Raw genomic sequence first — 14,738 nt, 5'->3', positions numbered from 1 at the left:
GAGAGGCAGCATGTTGGGAGAGAAAGGCCCTGACCCACAGACAGGAGAAACTGACAGAAAACCCCTCCTCTACACACAGAACACTCTCTCACACTGCCTCACAAGTCTGAAAGCTGAGTTTTCTGTGCTGTTTGTGTCCTGGAACAGTCAATAACATGTATATCATAACATGACAGTATTATATTACATTATTACATTGATAGGATCCACTTTTGAACAGTGTCAATGTAGGAGCCCAGAGCAAATTTCCCTACAGGGACATCAAAGCAAATCTTATCTTATGTTTACCACAGTACACTGATCGGACCAAGCAGTGTTTTCATATAGGACTGTCATGGTCCTCACAGACATACCCAGTGTGTGTGTGGTGTGAGGGCCCTGCAGCCTGCCTGTTGCTCACTTCTAGGAAGTGTGATGGGAAACCTGGGTGATAGCAGAGGAGGGATCCAGCATTCCTGTGTGCCTTCCTGTGCTGAAAAGATTGGTTAATTTGTACTGTGTGTGTGTGTCCGTTTGCGTGAGTGTGTTTGCGTGTGTTGGCTCATGTGTGTGTGTTTGTGCTTCTGTGTGTGTGTGGTTTGTGTGTGTGTGTGTGTGTGTGTGTGTGAGAGAGAAATAGATAGACAGAGCTGCTGGTGGCCTTTCTATTTTCTCTCACAGGGCAGGTTTCTGCTGAGTCCAGCTTTCCACTGGGAGTGTTAACATGGTTACTGAACTGAGCTACAAATAGTACTTTCCTTCATTAAGGTGTGAATCTGTCAGCACAAATACAACATCTTCCAACTTTGTGTATTTCATTGCATGAAAATTTGTTTTTGAAGATTTTATTATGGACTATGTATGATTTGTAGCTGTGTCTATGTGTGTGCCTCTGAATGTGTGGTGTGTATGTGTCTGTAGTGTAAAGTATTTGAGTGTGTGTGTGTGTGTGTGACGATATTTGGCATCAGGTACCTAATTCATTACACTTTAATCAGAATCAGAATCATCCTTATTCGCCAAGTAAGTTTACACAAACAAGGAATTTACTGTGGCAGGAAGGTGCATACGGAAAACACAAGAGAATCTTAAATATAAAATGTAGAACATGTACAACAGTCTAAATTATTATAAACGAATACTATACAATGTAAAATATTACATATTGCATATTACAAATAAGATGCAGCAGGTTGAACTTCTTCAGCTGCCGCAGGAAGTACATCCTCTGTTGTGCTTTGTTGGTGAGGGAGCTGATGTTCAGTTCATGTTCATGTTGAGGTCCTGGGAGAGGATAGTACCCAGGAAGGGAAGGACTCCACAGTGTTGACTGGGCAGTCACACAGGGTGATGGGACTGACTGGGGCTGGGTTATTCCTGAAGTCCACAACCATCTCCACTGTCTTGGGAGCATTTAGCTCCAAGTTGTTGTGGCTGCACCAGGTAACCAGGTTGTCAACTTCCACCTGTAGTCAGATTCATCCTCACCAGAGATGAGCCTAATGACGGTGGTGTCATTAGGTGTCAGTGCTGATGGACCGGGAGTAAATGAGCTCCTTCACATGGACAATACCTAACAACAGTCACTATGACAACCCTGACACTTGCATGGCAGTCGCATCAAGAAAGAGAGATAGTGTGGAAGAAATTGGAGGCGGGAGGGGGGGGGGGGGGGGGACATCAGTGTTACAGAACTACAGAAGCTTCAGCCCTTATCAACACCACTCTACCTCACCCCACCCACATCCCTCCACCCTCAGTGGAGGCCTTAAAAGAACTTGCTGTTGATAACATAAAGGACATATTGTGAGTTTCCACTGCATTGTCAAGATACGCAACACAACAGTAGTGCGGCTGCGCTGTTCTTCTCAGGGCTCTACCTTACACCCTGAGCAGAGAGAAGGAATAGTCAGATAAAGCCGCAATCTCTCTCCTCTCGCCCCAAGCCAGAAGAAACACAAACAGATTCAGAGCTGTGGGATTTGCATATACTGCCTGCTAACACTTTGGCTTGGCAGTATCTTGAGGGCTGGGCTTTGAATCCAGATACTGTACTGTACTGTTTGTACTGTACTGTACTGTTTGTCACTTTGGCTGAAGAATGTTTCCTGCATCCGTCCTAGTGCTGTGTGAGTCACAGGGCATGGTGTGTGTGTTTGTTGTGTGTGTCTGTGTGTGTACATGCATGTGAGATATTGTGATTCAGTTCACAAGGAGGGAAATCTTCCCTCAGGCAGGACTTAACACAACACCTGAGAGGGCGCTCTGAAGACTACTTCTGATCTTCTCTTATATGACAGTAACTAGATAGTGTTTACCTTCATGACTGTACAGCACTCTTAACTTTCCTTGCTAGTATATTTAATTTAGGGTATTTAGGTAAAATCAATTCAAATATCAGAAATTCAGTTATGAGAATTTTTGTCCTGAATTCTTGAATTCCTGACAATTCTTTACTGAACTTCTGCACTTACTCGAGGTTGAGTTTGATCGACAGTGGTTTCACAAATTAAGCCAAATAGGAAAGCCCACCTTGCCGACGATGACTGTCTGGAACAGAATTGCTGGAAAAGTAGTGGGCCTGCTTCACAAATGTGAAAATGACATTCCACTGGTACTGAGCTGTCTGTGTTGCTAAACCACTCTCAGATGGACCTCATTAGCTTACACAACATGTTTCCAAAACCTTTATTTTTCACTGAAATACAAAAAGAATATTACCTATTGTACCTTAATTGTTTTTGTGCTGTTCTTGAGCACAAGCCCAAAGCCCATTTCAAAACGTCAGTTTTGTGTCTCGTCATGTAGCTTGACATTGCTCGGCAGGTATATGCTATTATTATCTGTGATACACTGTGTCCTGCCACTTCCTGACACCCCCTGTCTGGCATCTGAGAGGAGAGAAAGAGAGAGAGAGAGAGAGTAGAGAGAGAGAGAGAGAGAGAGAGAGAGAGAGAGAGAGAGAGAGAGAGAGAGAGAGAGAGAGAGAGAGAGAGAGAGAGTTGACATTTTTATTAGCAGATGTTATGGGAGAAGTTTGCTGAACTCTGGACACAGTTGCACATATGAAGTACCCCTGTTTCAGCATTACTCTCTTTCTCTTCTTTTACTTTTAACTTTCTCTTTTTCCTCTCCCTGGAAGGATCACAGGCAGACAGGCATCCATCCCTCTCTCTCTCTGCCTGTTTCATCTCTCTTTTTCTCTCTCTTTCTCTATCAATATACGTTTTTCTACATTTTATTGCATGAATGTTCAGGCTAAACAATGTTGCCAAAGCAGTCCCACAGTGAAAGGACAACACATGTAATTATGAACACACATCACAGAACTTAATCATCATCCATCACAAAACAAACAATTATAATCTCTCTCTCTACATTTCTCTCATTATCAATATCTAACCCTCTATGTCTCTCTCTCTCTCTCTCTCTCCTCTCTCTCTCTCTCTCTCTCTCTCTCTCTCTCTCTCTCTCTCTTCTCTCTCTCTCTCTCTCTCTCTCTCTCTCTCCTCTCTCTCATCTCTCTCTCTCTCTCTCTCTCTCTGTCTCTCTCTCTCTCTCTCCCTCCCCCAGTTTTGCCAATAAAGATATCCTTAAAGTCAAAGTCTCTCTCACTGCAATGACAGAGGCGAGACTGTTGGTGTCGCTGACTGCGACAGAAAGATGGAAAGATGGAAAGGGATGAAGTGCGAGTGGTGTGAGACACTGAGGCGGGATTGTAGGAGGATGCATGTCATTATATTCCATTCTCTTTCTGGACAAACCAGGCATTGTCCTGGTTGAACAGGCGTGGATAGGAACCAGCCAGCTCTTCAAGAAGACTTCCACACCAGCCACACAGTAGCTGAGTCAGCAACTGCATCTGCTCCGCCAAGCCAAGGATTGGGCTGTTACTGACTGCCTGGCCCCCAGGGCATCCTCTTAGCCCATTAGCATCACTATAGCTTCAGCTAAGTTTGCTGGTTGACAGGATATTGAGGAGCAGCACTTGGGGAGAAAGGCAATAACTCTTCGTGAAAAGTCAAAAGGCTTGTTTTGCAAAGTGGCTACAGTGGGTAGACCCGCTTCATGTTCCCTTCCACACTCCCAGGCTTAGAGAAGCTTTCCGGGGCTGATGCAGGGCAGCCGGGCAGTAAAAGGTGTGGAGGTTTTTCAAGCTGTTGTCCTACTTGTTTAGCTGCGCCAGCCTGGCTCCATCCAGCTCCAACTGAGAGGAGCTGAGATGCTATTCCACCCACATCCCTGTTCCCTGGGGGTGAAACACGCCGATCCAGGAGCAGAGCTCTCCCTCTCCAGGGGGGCTGGAGCATGTGTGTCCTGTCAGGCTTTTCCGGGAGGCCTGGTATGCTTAGACAACAGGGAGGCCTACAGACTACCGCCCCCGGCTTACATCCCTTCCTTCTCCTCCCCTCCTCTCTCCTCCACTCTCCTCCCTTTCTCTGGAATGAAGGCGTAATGAGCAACATGCTGTACAGTAGCACACTGAGTGCTGGTCCGTGAAACAGGAAAGAAGGATTACCAATCCTGAGGTGAGGTCCTACCCTCGGTGGAGGGAGGGACAAGAAGAATGTTAGCACAAGACTGCATACTATCACTCTGAAACATTACTAAAGAGCCGGGCAGGCAATCAGTTAGGCAGGCAGACAGGCAGTCAGTTAGGCAGTTAGTTAGACAGACAGGCAGTCAGTTAAGCAGGCAGGTAAGACAGGCAGGCAGGCAGGTAGACAGACAGTCAGTTAGGCAACCAGTAACTTCTATTCAATGTTTGTGTTACTTGGACCCTTCCAGAACCTCTGCGTGCCCTCTCGAGCCCAGTGCCTCAACACCGTCTGTGGGGGAAGGGGCCACAGGAGACCCTGGTCCTGGAGACCAGCCCCACGTGGGGGACCTGCTCAGCCAGCCCAGCCAGCCCAGCCCAGAGGACTGCAGTCTGGACACGGCCAAGGAGAGCTCGGGCCCCTTGGAGCATTCTGAAGGTACAGAACCAAACTATGGATGGTGACAGGGGAAGGAGAACTTGTGTGCTGACCCTGCACCTCACTGTGAAAGATTGTCCATTCTTTTCTTATGGCTGCATTGCATTTGTTGACATTGATTTAGATGAACAGGACCATGTTCGAAAACACATTATCTTTGTAACTTTCTTTGTGTCTCTGTGGGATTCTCTCTCTCTCTCTCTCTCTCACTCTCTCTCTCTCTCTCTCTTTTTTTCTCTCTCTCTCTCTTTTTCTCTCTCTTTTTCTCTCTCTTTTTCTCTCTCTCTCTCTCTCTCTCTCTCTCTCTCTCTCTCTCTCTCTCTCTCTCTCTCTCTCTCTCTCTCTCTCTCTCTCTCTCTCTCTCTCTCTATCTCCTTTCACCTTTCATGTTAATATTTCATGCGTCTTTGTTTCATACAGTCTTAAATAAGTTCTATTGACTTTATAATGAAGTAGGGATGGTGATTTATTGCACTTTAATACCTGTACCAAAATAGTAATGAATTAATTTACCGTAGATCCAACATCCAATACTACTACCTTTATTAATAATCAGTATGCAAATTCCATGCACCGTAAATACACAGTAACATTGGTTTGGACCTGTAGGTTATTATTATTAAAGTGTAACAAGGACATGTGTCTGAATTAGGTAGGCTACCCTAAAATCTAGATGCAGTTTTATAGAAGTGCAATATTGCTTGTGCCTTTCCACTGTTGTAAAGAAAAACAAGATGCTTAGATGTTTATGTTTCAGTTTTAATCAAACGTTAACAATCACGGATATAGCAGAGCTGATTTGTGTAATTGCAGGAGTGGGTTGTTATTTTTCTAACAGACCGAGGGCCGAACCCATTAAATGTCTGGTGAAACATTTCCTGTTTACAGATTAAAACAATCAGAAACCTTCTCACCTCTCTGCTCAACCTTGCAGACGTAGGAGAAGACACCGTTCTCCAGATTGTAGCAAAGCTCACCTCCATGACCCGTCTCAGTGATTGCGTTATCACCTGTGTTATGAGAATATTGTCACCTCATCATGACCTTCACCTCAGAGGAGCCTCAGAAAGGGTTTTGAGACAGTGCTGATCCTATCTGCATATGCTTGAATAATTCATGAACGCCATTGTTGTCTTCTGGAATAGTTGGATGAGAGGGAGAAACGCAGTGTAGAATTTCGGCTTCCATGTGTTTGAACTAACAGGTTCCCTGTGGAATTCGTCAGTGACTTTGCAGATCGTCAGATAGGTTTTCTAATAGCCATGATGGTGTTATTTCCTTCTCAGTCTCAGCACAGTTCTGGAAACAGAGAGGGAGGGAGAGAGACGGAAGCGTTCTCCCAATATGTAAAGAGACAGATAGCGAGAGAAAGAGTGAGAGAAAGCAAGAGATTGTGAGACAGAGAGACATGGGGGAAAAGGAGAGATACTGTAGAGATATTTAAAGAAAGATATAGTGAAAGAGAGAGAGAGATAAAGATATATATATATCAATTGAATAGACAGCTCATCTCTTTTGTAGTTTAACACTTGCAGTTCATCTTTCTCAAAGATTCTGTCCAAGACTGAGATTGAGCAGCATTGGGTAATCCATCTGAGCTAATCCAGCCTAGCTAATTCATGTCATAGAAAATACCTCTTATTGGCCCCTGAGATTAATTGAGAACAGTAATTGTTGATGTTTGAGGCTTAACAAAATGGCTGCAGACAAATCACAGTTTAAAACGTAATCGATAAGGCACACCGAACCAAATTGGACTGAAACACCTTCAAAGCAGTTAATGAAAAACCCAGTAGAGCATGCAGAGAGAATTGGGTCAATACTTAACAAACAGAAGTGGAGAGTACAAACAAACACATCACAAACGTGGGGTTGACACATTCGACAGTGCTTATCTCCATGTTTCCTGTTGTTTTATCTTGTGTGTGTGTGTGTGTGTGTGCTTTCTTGTCCAGGGGTGTGTGTGGCAGATGCAGACCAACAGCCAGAGAGTCCAGAGGTGATCTATGATGATGTATGATGATGTGCCTAGCGAGGGGCTGCTCTCTCCTGTTGAAGGTCAGTATCAGGAGCAAGGCCCCCCAAACCCTCTCCCCCGCCCCCCTCCACACACACACACACAAATTCCGAAACATTTGTGTGTATTTTCTGCAAATGTACGTTTGGTTTGTGTGCGTTTTTCATGTGCGTGTGTCTGTGTGTGTTAGGTGATATAATATACGAAGACGTTCACAGAGAGGGTGCAGCGCGAGACCGAGACAACGGGTGGAGCTCCAGTGAGTTTGAGAGTTACGACGAGCAGTCAGACACCGAGAGCAAACTCCCCACACGCAGCAAGGTAGGCACGCACGGCACACGCCGCGCGCACGGCACACGCGGCACGCACCACACGCACTGCACACATCGGCGGCTGGAGTAGCCGTGTGCCATGACCAATGACTTTGTAGCGTATGTTTGTGTAAGACGCGAGACACAGCTCAAAGAGAATATTTCTCTGCCACGTCTGCACTCTCCACAAAATCTGTTTTTTATTTATGCGGAGAACTGTCTGATGCATGTGCAGATCATGAAAGATGAATAGGGCCTAGCTCGGTAGAGTGCTGGCCTTGCTTCTTGAGCTGAGAGGAATCTTGAAGTCTTCAGACTTGAAAAGGTATCACTGGCTCTCCACCCTGCCAGCCTTCATGGATGGGGTTGCACTTTACAGCTTGTGGTGTCTTTGTAGCAGCAGTTTCCTTGTTGTCCACATGAGGGCAGTATGTCCTCAGGGCTCGTGTTGTTCTGTTTGCTAAGATGTAATTGTCTCCTCCATGTATCCTTGTGCCTACAACACAGAGGGAGGCTAGGAGTAAACCAAATACTGGCATTTTGCTGAGTGGAAGAATTATTAATGCATAGATTTACCGTCTCGTCTTTTCTTTACATATTTTTACATAATGGAAATGGCAACGATAAGGGTATCACTCCACAGACACCTCAGGATATCCATTGCAAAACGTTCATTTCAGAGTCCCGGTAAGCGTTAGCCTGTAAGAGAGGCATGTTGTGGTCCTAGCTGAGGTAATTACAGTTTTGAGTTTATGAAAATCCCCTCAGCGCTCTCCATGACAGACCAGTACGGCAAACATTACCCTCCAACGAATCACAGTTATTAGCCTCAGCCAGCTCTACCCTTTGACCAAAGCACAGCTCTAAGCTTCCGCACTCCATCCTTGTGATTAATCCTGCTGTTGCCTTACTTGTTTTGCTTTGATCCTTTCCCCTCCGTTTGTCCTTTCTCACCCTCCCTCTCTCTCTTCCTTTCTACTTCCCTCCCTCCCTCCCTCCTTTCTCCCCCCCCTCCCTTCATGCTGTGTGCGGCTGCTCCGTGTGGTTTAACGTGACCCGCCCCCGCCATTCCCTGCACCCCTCCACCCCCCTCCGCCGCCCGTGTCGTCACCGTGGTGATACCCGGTGCGGTACGCCAGCTCTCCCCTGACATGCGTCGGCTGAGGGAGCACTGTGCCAGGACCAAGCGAGAGCTGGCCATGAGGCTGGGGGGAAAGCACGGCTATGACACCAAGGTACTGCAGCCGAGACGCCTGCCAGAGCCCCGCAGGACCCTGCCTCCCGCCACTCCCAACGCCAGGGACACTCACACCCTCGTAGAAACGACTAACACTCTTCACCTCCACACTCATGCTCTGCTCACGCTGTCATGCTTGGCGCTCCTGTGCTTCGCTCCTGTCTGGGCCTCTCCCAGGAGCCTGTCTGTTTAGTGTCCCACCAGGACTTTATGGGACGCATGCATTATGAAGTAGCATTGCAGCCTATTTTACTTACCGAAACACATTGCCAAGTTGCTCACTCTCTCTCTCTGCCCCCCCCCCCCCCTCCATCCACACACACACAATTAATGACCTAGTTTCCTGAAGTGGCATCATTTAAAAATACTATCGCCATGAAAGGGTTCTAGGCTGTGGGAAGCTGAGGGGATTGGGGGTGTGGGGCGCGGGGGCGGGGCGGCGAGGGGGGGGTTGCCTAGCCTTAGCCATTCTCAGGGTGGGGTTTGTGGTCACATCAACTCTCCCGCCCTGAATATACACCACTCTACTGACTTCTTACCCCGCCCGCCCTCCCTTCTTCCCTCCCTCCCTCCATCCTTTCTTTCTTCCCTTCCCCAAAATCTGGGGCTCAGCCTGGTGGTTTAATCTCTCTAAGATCTCTCCATGATCTGCTCCCAGCCTCTGATTAGAGATCAGCCGTGCTAGACCCACACAGCAAGGCAGATGGTAGGATTCATGATGGCTTGATGAGCACAGCGGCCTGCCTCGCTCTCCTTCTCCCTCTCTCCTCCTCTTTCTTTTCTCTCTGTCTACGGGAGTCCTCTCTCCTGGAGGACCAGCTCCCTTTTTTTTGCTGCCTGTCCTTTTCACTGGAGTTGACTTTTTAGAACTTCTCCTCTCATGTCGTCTCTATTTTTCGTGGCTTTTGTATTTTTTTTGCTGCCTCCGCTTTTTGTGGCTTCCACTTTTTTTGTCGTCTCTACTTTGTGTGTTTTCTACCTTTCTGTCTACTTTTTTGGTGCCTCTTCCTCTGCCACTGGGCTAACTGGCCTGGTGTCTGTCTCTACGTGTGTCTCTGGATCAGGTTAACCAGCTCATGAAAGCAGCACGCAGTGGAACCAAGGATGGACTGGAGAAGACCAAAATAGCCCTCATGCGAAGAGTCTCGTTCCTCCACAGGAAGGACCAGTCAGGTAAATTAAATGTAGAAAAATTCCGCCAATAGATCTGTGGAGCAGTTTGCCAAATGTCTTTCATTTGAAATGAACACATTTGCCTGCTTCGCGTAGGAGAATCCTGGGAAGTGACGCCCACAGAGTTTACAAGAAAGACTTGAGCCCATACATCTCAGTACACGTAAATAAGCCGCTGTGTGTCTGTGATGCATGCCCAGCCGAAAGCAGAAAGCTGGAAGCAGATAGAGGAGAAAGCCTCCCATTGCTTTTCCAATTCCTTTTTCAAAAGAGGGGAGGGGGGGGGGGAGAAATCATCAAAATCATGTGAGAAATTTCAAATGGAACCGCTGGGCTAAATCTGCCATGCTCAGATTAAAGACATGCGTTGGGGCCAACGGACGCATCTGATGCGAGAGACAAACTATTCGGTGAGCATCACGTGACAGAGGCTGCGCCACAGGAAGCCTCCTAGTCTCACAATGGTGGGAGATTATCGCCCGTTAATGGACTGTCGCACAGCCTCGCAAACTTGCCATAGCACCACAGCCACAACATCGACAAATCTTCACACAATCGCGAGGAGAACGGTAAAGAGAGGCAGCGGTGCTATTTTAAGCCATTGATCAGTGGAATCTGTCCAGCCTTATAAAGTCACACTGTGAGACACTCTGTTAGCTTTCCAGAGTCTTTAATTGGAATGGTGCTACCAAAGAGAAGCTCTTCGTATGCCTTCATGCTTTTGGAGGAGGGAAAAGTAAGGATCTCTTTTTGGTCTTTTCTGTCTTTTGAACGCCTTTGTACCCCTGCAGAGAAGTGAGGGTGTTTGAACGTGCTTTTCTCTTGCAGTCACGCTGTCTGTGTGCCTCTTTATGCCTAGACAAAGTGCCGTTTGAAACTTCTGTCTTTAACCGACTTTTTCGAGCAGAGTAGGGATCTCTTCATGTTTTTGAAGTAATAAACCTGCATGTCAGGGTCTATGAGTGCCCCGGCCTGTCTTCAGCTGCACCATCTGAGGCCTGATCTCTGTGTACATGTTTTCTATGCGTGCCTTTGTTTGTCTTTTCACGTGTTATTGTCTGTGTGTGTTTGTGTTTGTGTGTGTGTTTGTGTGTGTGTTTGTGCGTGCGTGCTCCCACAGACGACGTGGAGGATGACGCTGGGTACCTGGATGTGGCTGAGCCTGACGTCAAACACCCTCCGGCCCACCTCAGCGCCATGCCAGAGGGACTGAGCAGTCAGCAGGTCAGATCAGCACCTCCGTACCTCCATCCCTAAAGTCCACCTCAATACCTCCATCCCTATAGTCCACCTCCACTTCCATACCTCCATCCCTATAGTCCACTCCACTTCCATACCTCCATCCCTATAGTCGACTTACATTAATACCATCTAAAGTACAAAGACCTCCCTCATCCTACCTCAACACCACAAGACAAGTTTGTCTACTGTTGTGTTGTTCATCAGGATTTTACTCCATGATTTCAGCTAAAAATTGTGCACAGAATGCGAAAGACCTCGGACAAAAGAGTTTGCCCTTCCATCGACTTTAAAGACTGTCTTGTGTGATTGGATTGGTTATATACAGGCCGCAGTAAAACACAGGGCCAGCCTTTTCAAATGAAACCTCATTGAATCCACTGAAAACAGGGCCTCATTCGGGCCAAGCTGCCACTCCCAAACACACAAACACACTGCTGCCCTCAATGAGGCTTTCCACCACTGCAAAGCCAGGATGACATGTACATCAGAAGACGACCTTGACAAAACAAAGCAGGAAAACAAAGTCTAAGGCTCTCTGGAAGCAGTCTATCTTTCGGTGCGGTTCTGCTGGGGAGTGTGTCCGTGTGTGTGTAGGGTTTTCACGGATGGTGTTCTGACCATGCATGTGTGTGTATGTGTGTGTGTGCATGTGTGTGTGTGTGTGTGTGTGTGTGTGGAATTCAGGTGGTGAGGCGTCACATCCTTGGCTCCATCATCCAGAGTGAACGCAGCTACCTGGATTCTCTGCGCAGAATCCTACAGGTCAGATACACGCACACACACACACACACACTCAAATCTCCAGCCAGATGTAATATCACATCACCACTACCAATTAGACTTCAAAAGCACCAGCGGTGATCTGTATTAAATTACTGTTCTGTGTTAGGGCATAAATAGGCCTGATAACACACCTCCTGTCTGGTGCCTGCCATGGCGTGCTGACGCCGGGAAAAGAGGCTGTCAGTCTCTCTTCAGGAGAGGGGGAGGGGGGGTATCTTTTTTCTCTTTAATCTGTGTTTTAGGGATGGCGGGGCGTGGGGGAGAAGGGGGGTTGAGGGGTTGGAGGGGGTGGGGGGGGTGGGGGGGCCTCTAGTTATCTCTCCTGACAGATGAAGAGACACACCTGCTGGAGTGGGTCCCTCAGCCGGCCGTGCTGAAGCTGTGCTCTGTGGAACGGCCCGGCTGTCAGGCTCATCCACGCTGCCTTTGTTGGCTCATCAAACTATTGGATTTGACGCCTTTCGAGTATCAACTCTTTTGTCACCGCTTTTATTCTTATTTAGTCTTTTTGGGGTGATTTCACAAGTCCAACTTGCTGATAAATGCAGAGTCACAGGATATGGCCAAACCATCATCTTTCTAAGCAGGATGTAAAGCCACAAGCACAATTAGACAGTGAGGGGATTCAGACTTCCATTAGAGCTGAGGGGACAAAAAAAAGCTCAATTGCCTGAGTTACCCCCCCCATCCATATTCCTTCTGTCGATAATTCATTTGCTGCAGATGATTTATGTTCAGGCCTGAGCGTTGGGTAGAACAACAATCCCGACACCGTTCCAGCCTCCATTGTTGTCCTGAAATGTTCATTTTCACAGTTTCTTATCGGCTCGCAATTTTGGACAGTACACGATGGACTTCTTAAGCAACTCAGCTACAGAGATGTTCTCTGTGATGTTGTTCGGTACATCTTTCTGATCGAGTGAAGGGATAGTTTAGTATAGTACATTACATTACAATACAAGTGTATGTAAAGTATATAAAATAGTGCAGCATAGCAAAGGACAGGGCAGTACAATAGAGTCTAGTATAGTACAGTATACTTCAGAATAGTTCTGTACTAGCACAGTACAGTTGGTAGCTGTTGACATGGGGCTGACATAGTGTGTGTGTGTGGGCGGGTGGGGGAGGGGAGGGAGGGTTTCTTTTTGGTTAAAAGGGGGTTGGTTTGATGACCACAATAATTCATTTGACATTCTTAGCCGATGTCCACTTCTCCACCACAAGAAGCCTGGGTTCAAATCCCCCATCCTCCATCTGGGTCCCTCTCTGTCCACAGGAGTACCAGAGGCCCCTGATGGAGGCGGAGCCCCGCATCCTGAGCCCCAGGAAGATCCGGCCCATCTTCTTCCGTCTCCGAGAGATCACACAGTGCCACTCCATGTTCCAGATCGCCCTGGCGTCCCGCGTGGCCGAGTGGGACAGCAACGAGAAGATCGGAGACCTGTTTGTGGCCTCGGTTAGTGTGTGTGCCAGTATGTCCGTTAATGTTTGTATCTGTGTCAGTATGTGGGTTTATCGGTGTCAGTATGTGTGTCTATCTGTGTCAGTGTGCGTTTGTCTATCTGTGTCAATGAGTGTGCGTGTTTGTGGGTCAGTCAGTTTGTGTTTGTGTGTATCTGTGCCACTGTGTGTGTGTATCTGTGTCAGCATGCGTGTGCGTATTTGTGTGTATCTGTGTCACTCTAAGTGTGTGTGTGTGTATCTGTGTCAGCATGCGTGTGCGTATTTGTGTGTATCTGTGTCACTCTAAGTGTGTGTGTGTGTATCTGTGTCAGCATGCGTGTACATATTTGTGTGTATCTGTGTCACTCTAAGTGTGTGTGTGTGTGTTTGTGTGTGTGTGTGTCAGTTGGTTACTGTGGGTATTCAAATTGTATTTTATTTTTTTCACTTTATTGATCTGGAAAGAAAATTCCAGTGTTCAGGTAACTTGAGTAAAGAGTTTGAAAATGATCTGAAACAGCAGCGTAAACTATAAGTAAAGGTGCTGTAAGCCTCCAGTGGGTGTGTGTGTGTTTGTACATGTTGCTTTAATCAAGAGAGGAAAAAGACTGATAAATAATTGTGGTTGTCATCTCAAACCTTTTGATAGCCCTCCCCTTCCTCTCTCACTTCTCTCCCTCGCCCCCCCCCCCCCCCCCCCTCCTATCCATATCTAATGGATGGCTCTCATCTCTCCTGAAAGCAATGTAACCACTGTACTTAAACTGGCATTTTTCTAATCTCCTCACCACTCCAATTACCTGTTGATGTCTCTGAAATAGGGTTGTTAGCAACATATGTCCTCGATTGCCACAAAGTGAACAAGTGGGGCTTTGAGAGGGAATTAGGTGATTGTTCAAGACAGATGGATTTGAACAAATATAACCAAGCACGGAGAGCACAAGACCAGTGAACCCCCTCTACTGCTAAAGCAACGCTCCAACATCTGGATTACTACCACGCATCTCCTCCCTCCTCTCCTCAATTCACCACTCTTTTCCTCTACTCTCCAGTACTCTTCATTTCCTCCCCACCCCCACAATGCAGTCGTGAATACCTCTGTGTTCTCCCCCAGTTCTCCAAGTCCATGGTGCTGGACGTCTACAGCGATTACGTGAACAACTTCACCAACGCCATGGCGCTCATCAAGAAAGCCTGCATGTCGAAAGCAGCCTTCCTGGAGTTCTTGAAGGTGAGCGGCAGCTCACAACATCTCGAGAAGGCGGTCCGCTCTTTGACTCCGACATGCAATGTTGACCTTTAGACCAGAGCTGTAGACACCGCTGTTTCACCAAACGACTTGTCTTGTTCAGGGATCTCTGGGACAAAACAGTTCATGCTGTGTCCATGGGCTGTACTATCATGTATCACAGATAAGACCGCCGGTTTTCACAGAGCTGACTCGTTAACCTGCTCGGATGACTCAGGAAACAGTGGGGGCGAATGTAAATCTGCTACTGATCTGAAACCCACACACATTTACATTTACATTTAGTCATTTAGCAGACGCTCTTATCCAGAGCGACTTACAGTAAGTA

General features: G+C 47.1%; 1 protein-coding gene across 1 annotated transcript in view; it reads left to right on the top strand.

Moving 5' to 3' along the window:
- Positions 1-4,722: 4,722 nt before the first annotated feature.
- Positions 4,723-14,738, top strand: part of LOC134016662 (rho guanine nucleotide exchange factor 10-like protein) — a gene marked incomplete at its 3' end in the record, with an annotated part of 26,351 nt that continues 16,335 nt past the window's right edge. The window contains exons 1-9 of the mRNA XM_062456003.1: positions 4,723-4,955; positions 6,911-7,013; positions 7,163-7,293; positions 8,423-8,518; positions 9,585-9,693; positions 10,814-10,917; positions 11,620-11,697; positions 12,995-13,174; positions 14,276-14,392. Coding sequence (XP_062311987.1) covers positions 6,962-7,013; positions 7,163-7,293; positions 8,423-8,518; positions 9,585-9,693; positions 10,814-10,917; positions 11,620-11,697; positions 12,995-13,174; positions 14,276-14,392 — 867 coding nt within the window. The remainder of the gene's footprint in view (positions 4,956-6,910; positions 7,014-7,162; positions 7,294-8,422; positions 8,519-9,584; positions 9,694-10,813; positions 10,918-11,619; positions 11,698-12,994; positions 13,175-14,275; positions 14,393-14,738) is intronic.

Source organism: Osmerus eperlanus, unplaced genomic scaffold, assembly GCF_963692335.1.
Source record: "Osmerus eperlanus unplaced genomic scaffold, fOsmEpe2.1 SCAFFOLD_297, whole genome shotgun sequence".
Taxonomy (NCBI): domain Eukaryota; kingdom Metazoa; phylum Chordata; class Actinopteri; order Osmeriformes; family Osmeridae; genus Osmerus; species Osmerus eperlanus.
Note: the sequence above shows the minus strand (reverse complement) of the source record. Positions and strands in the feature narration are given on the sequence as shown.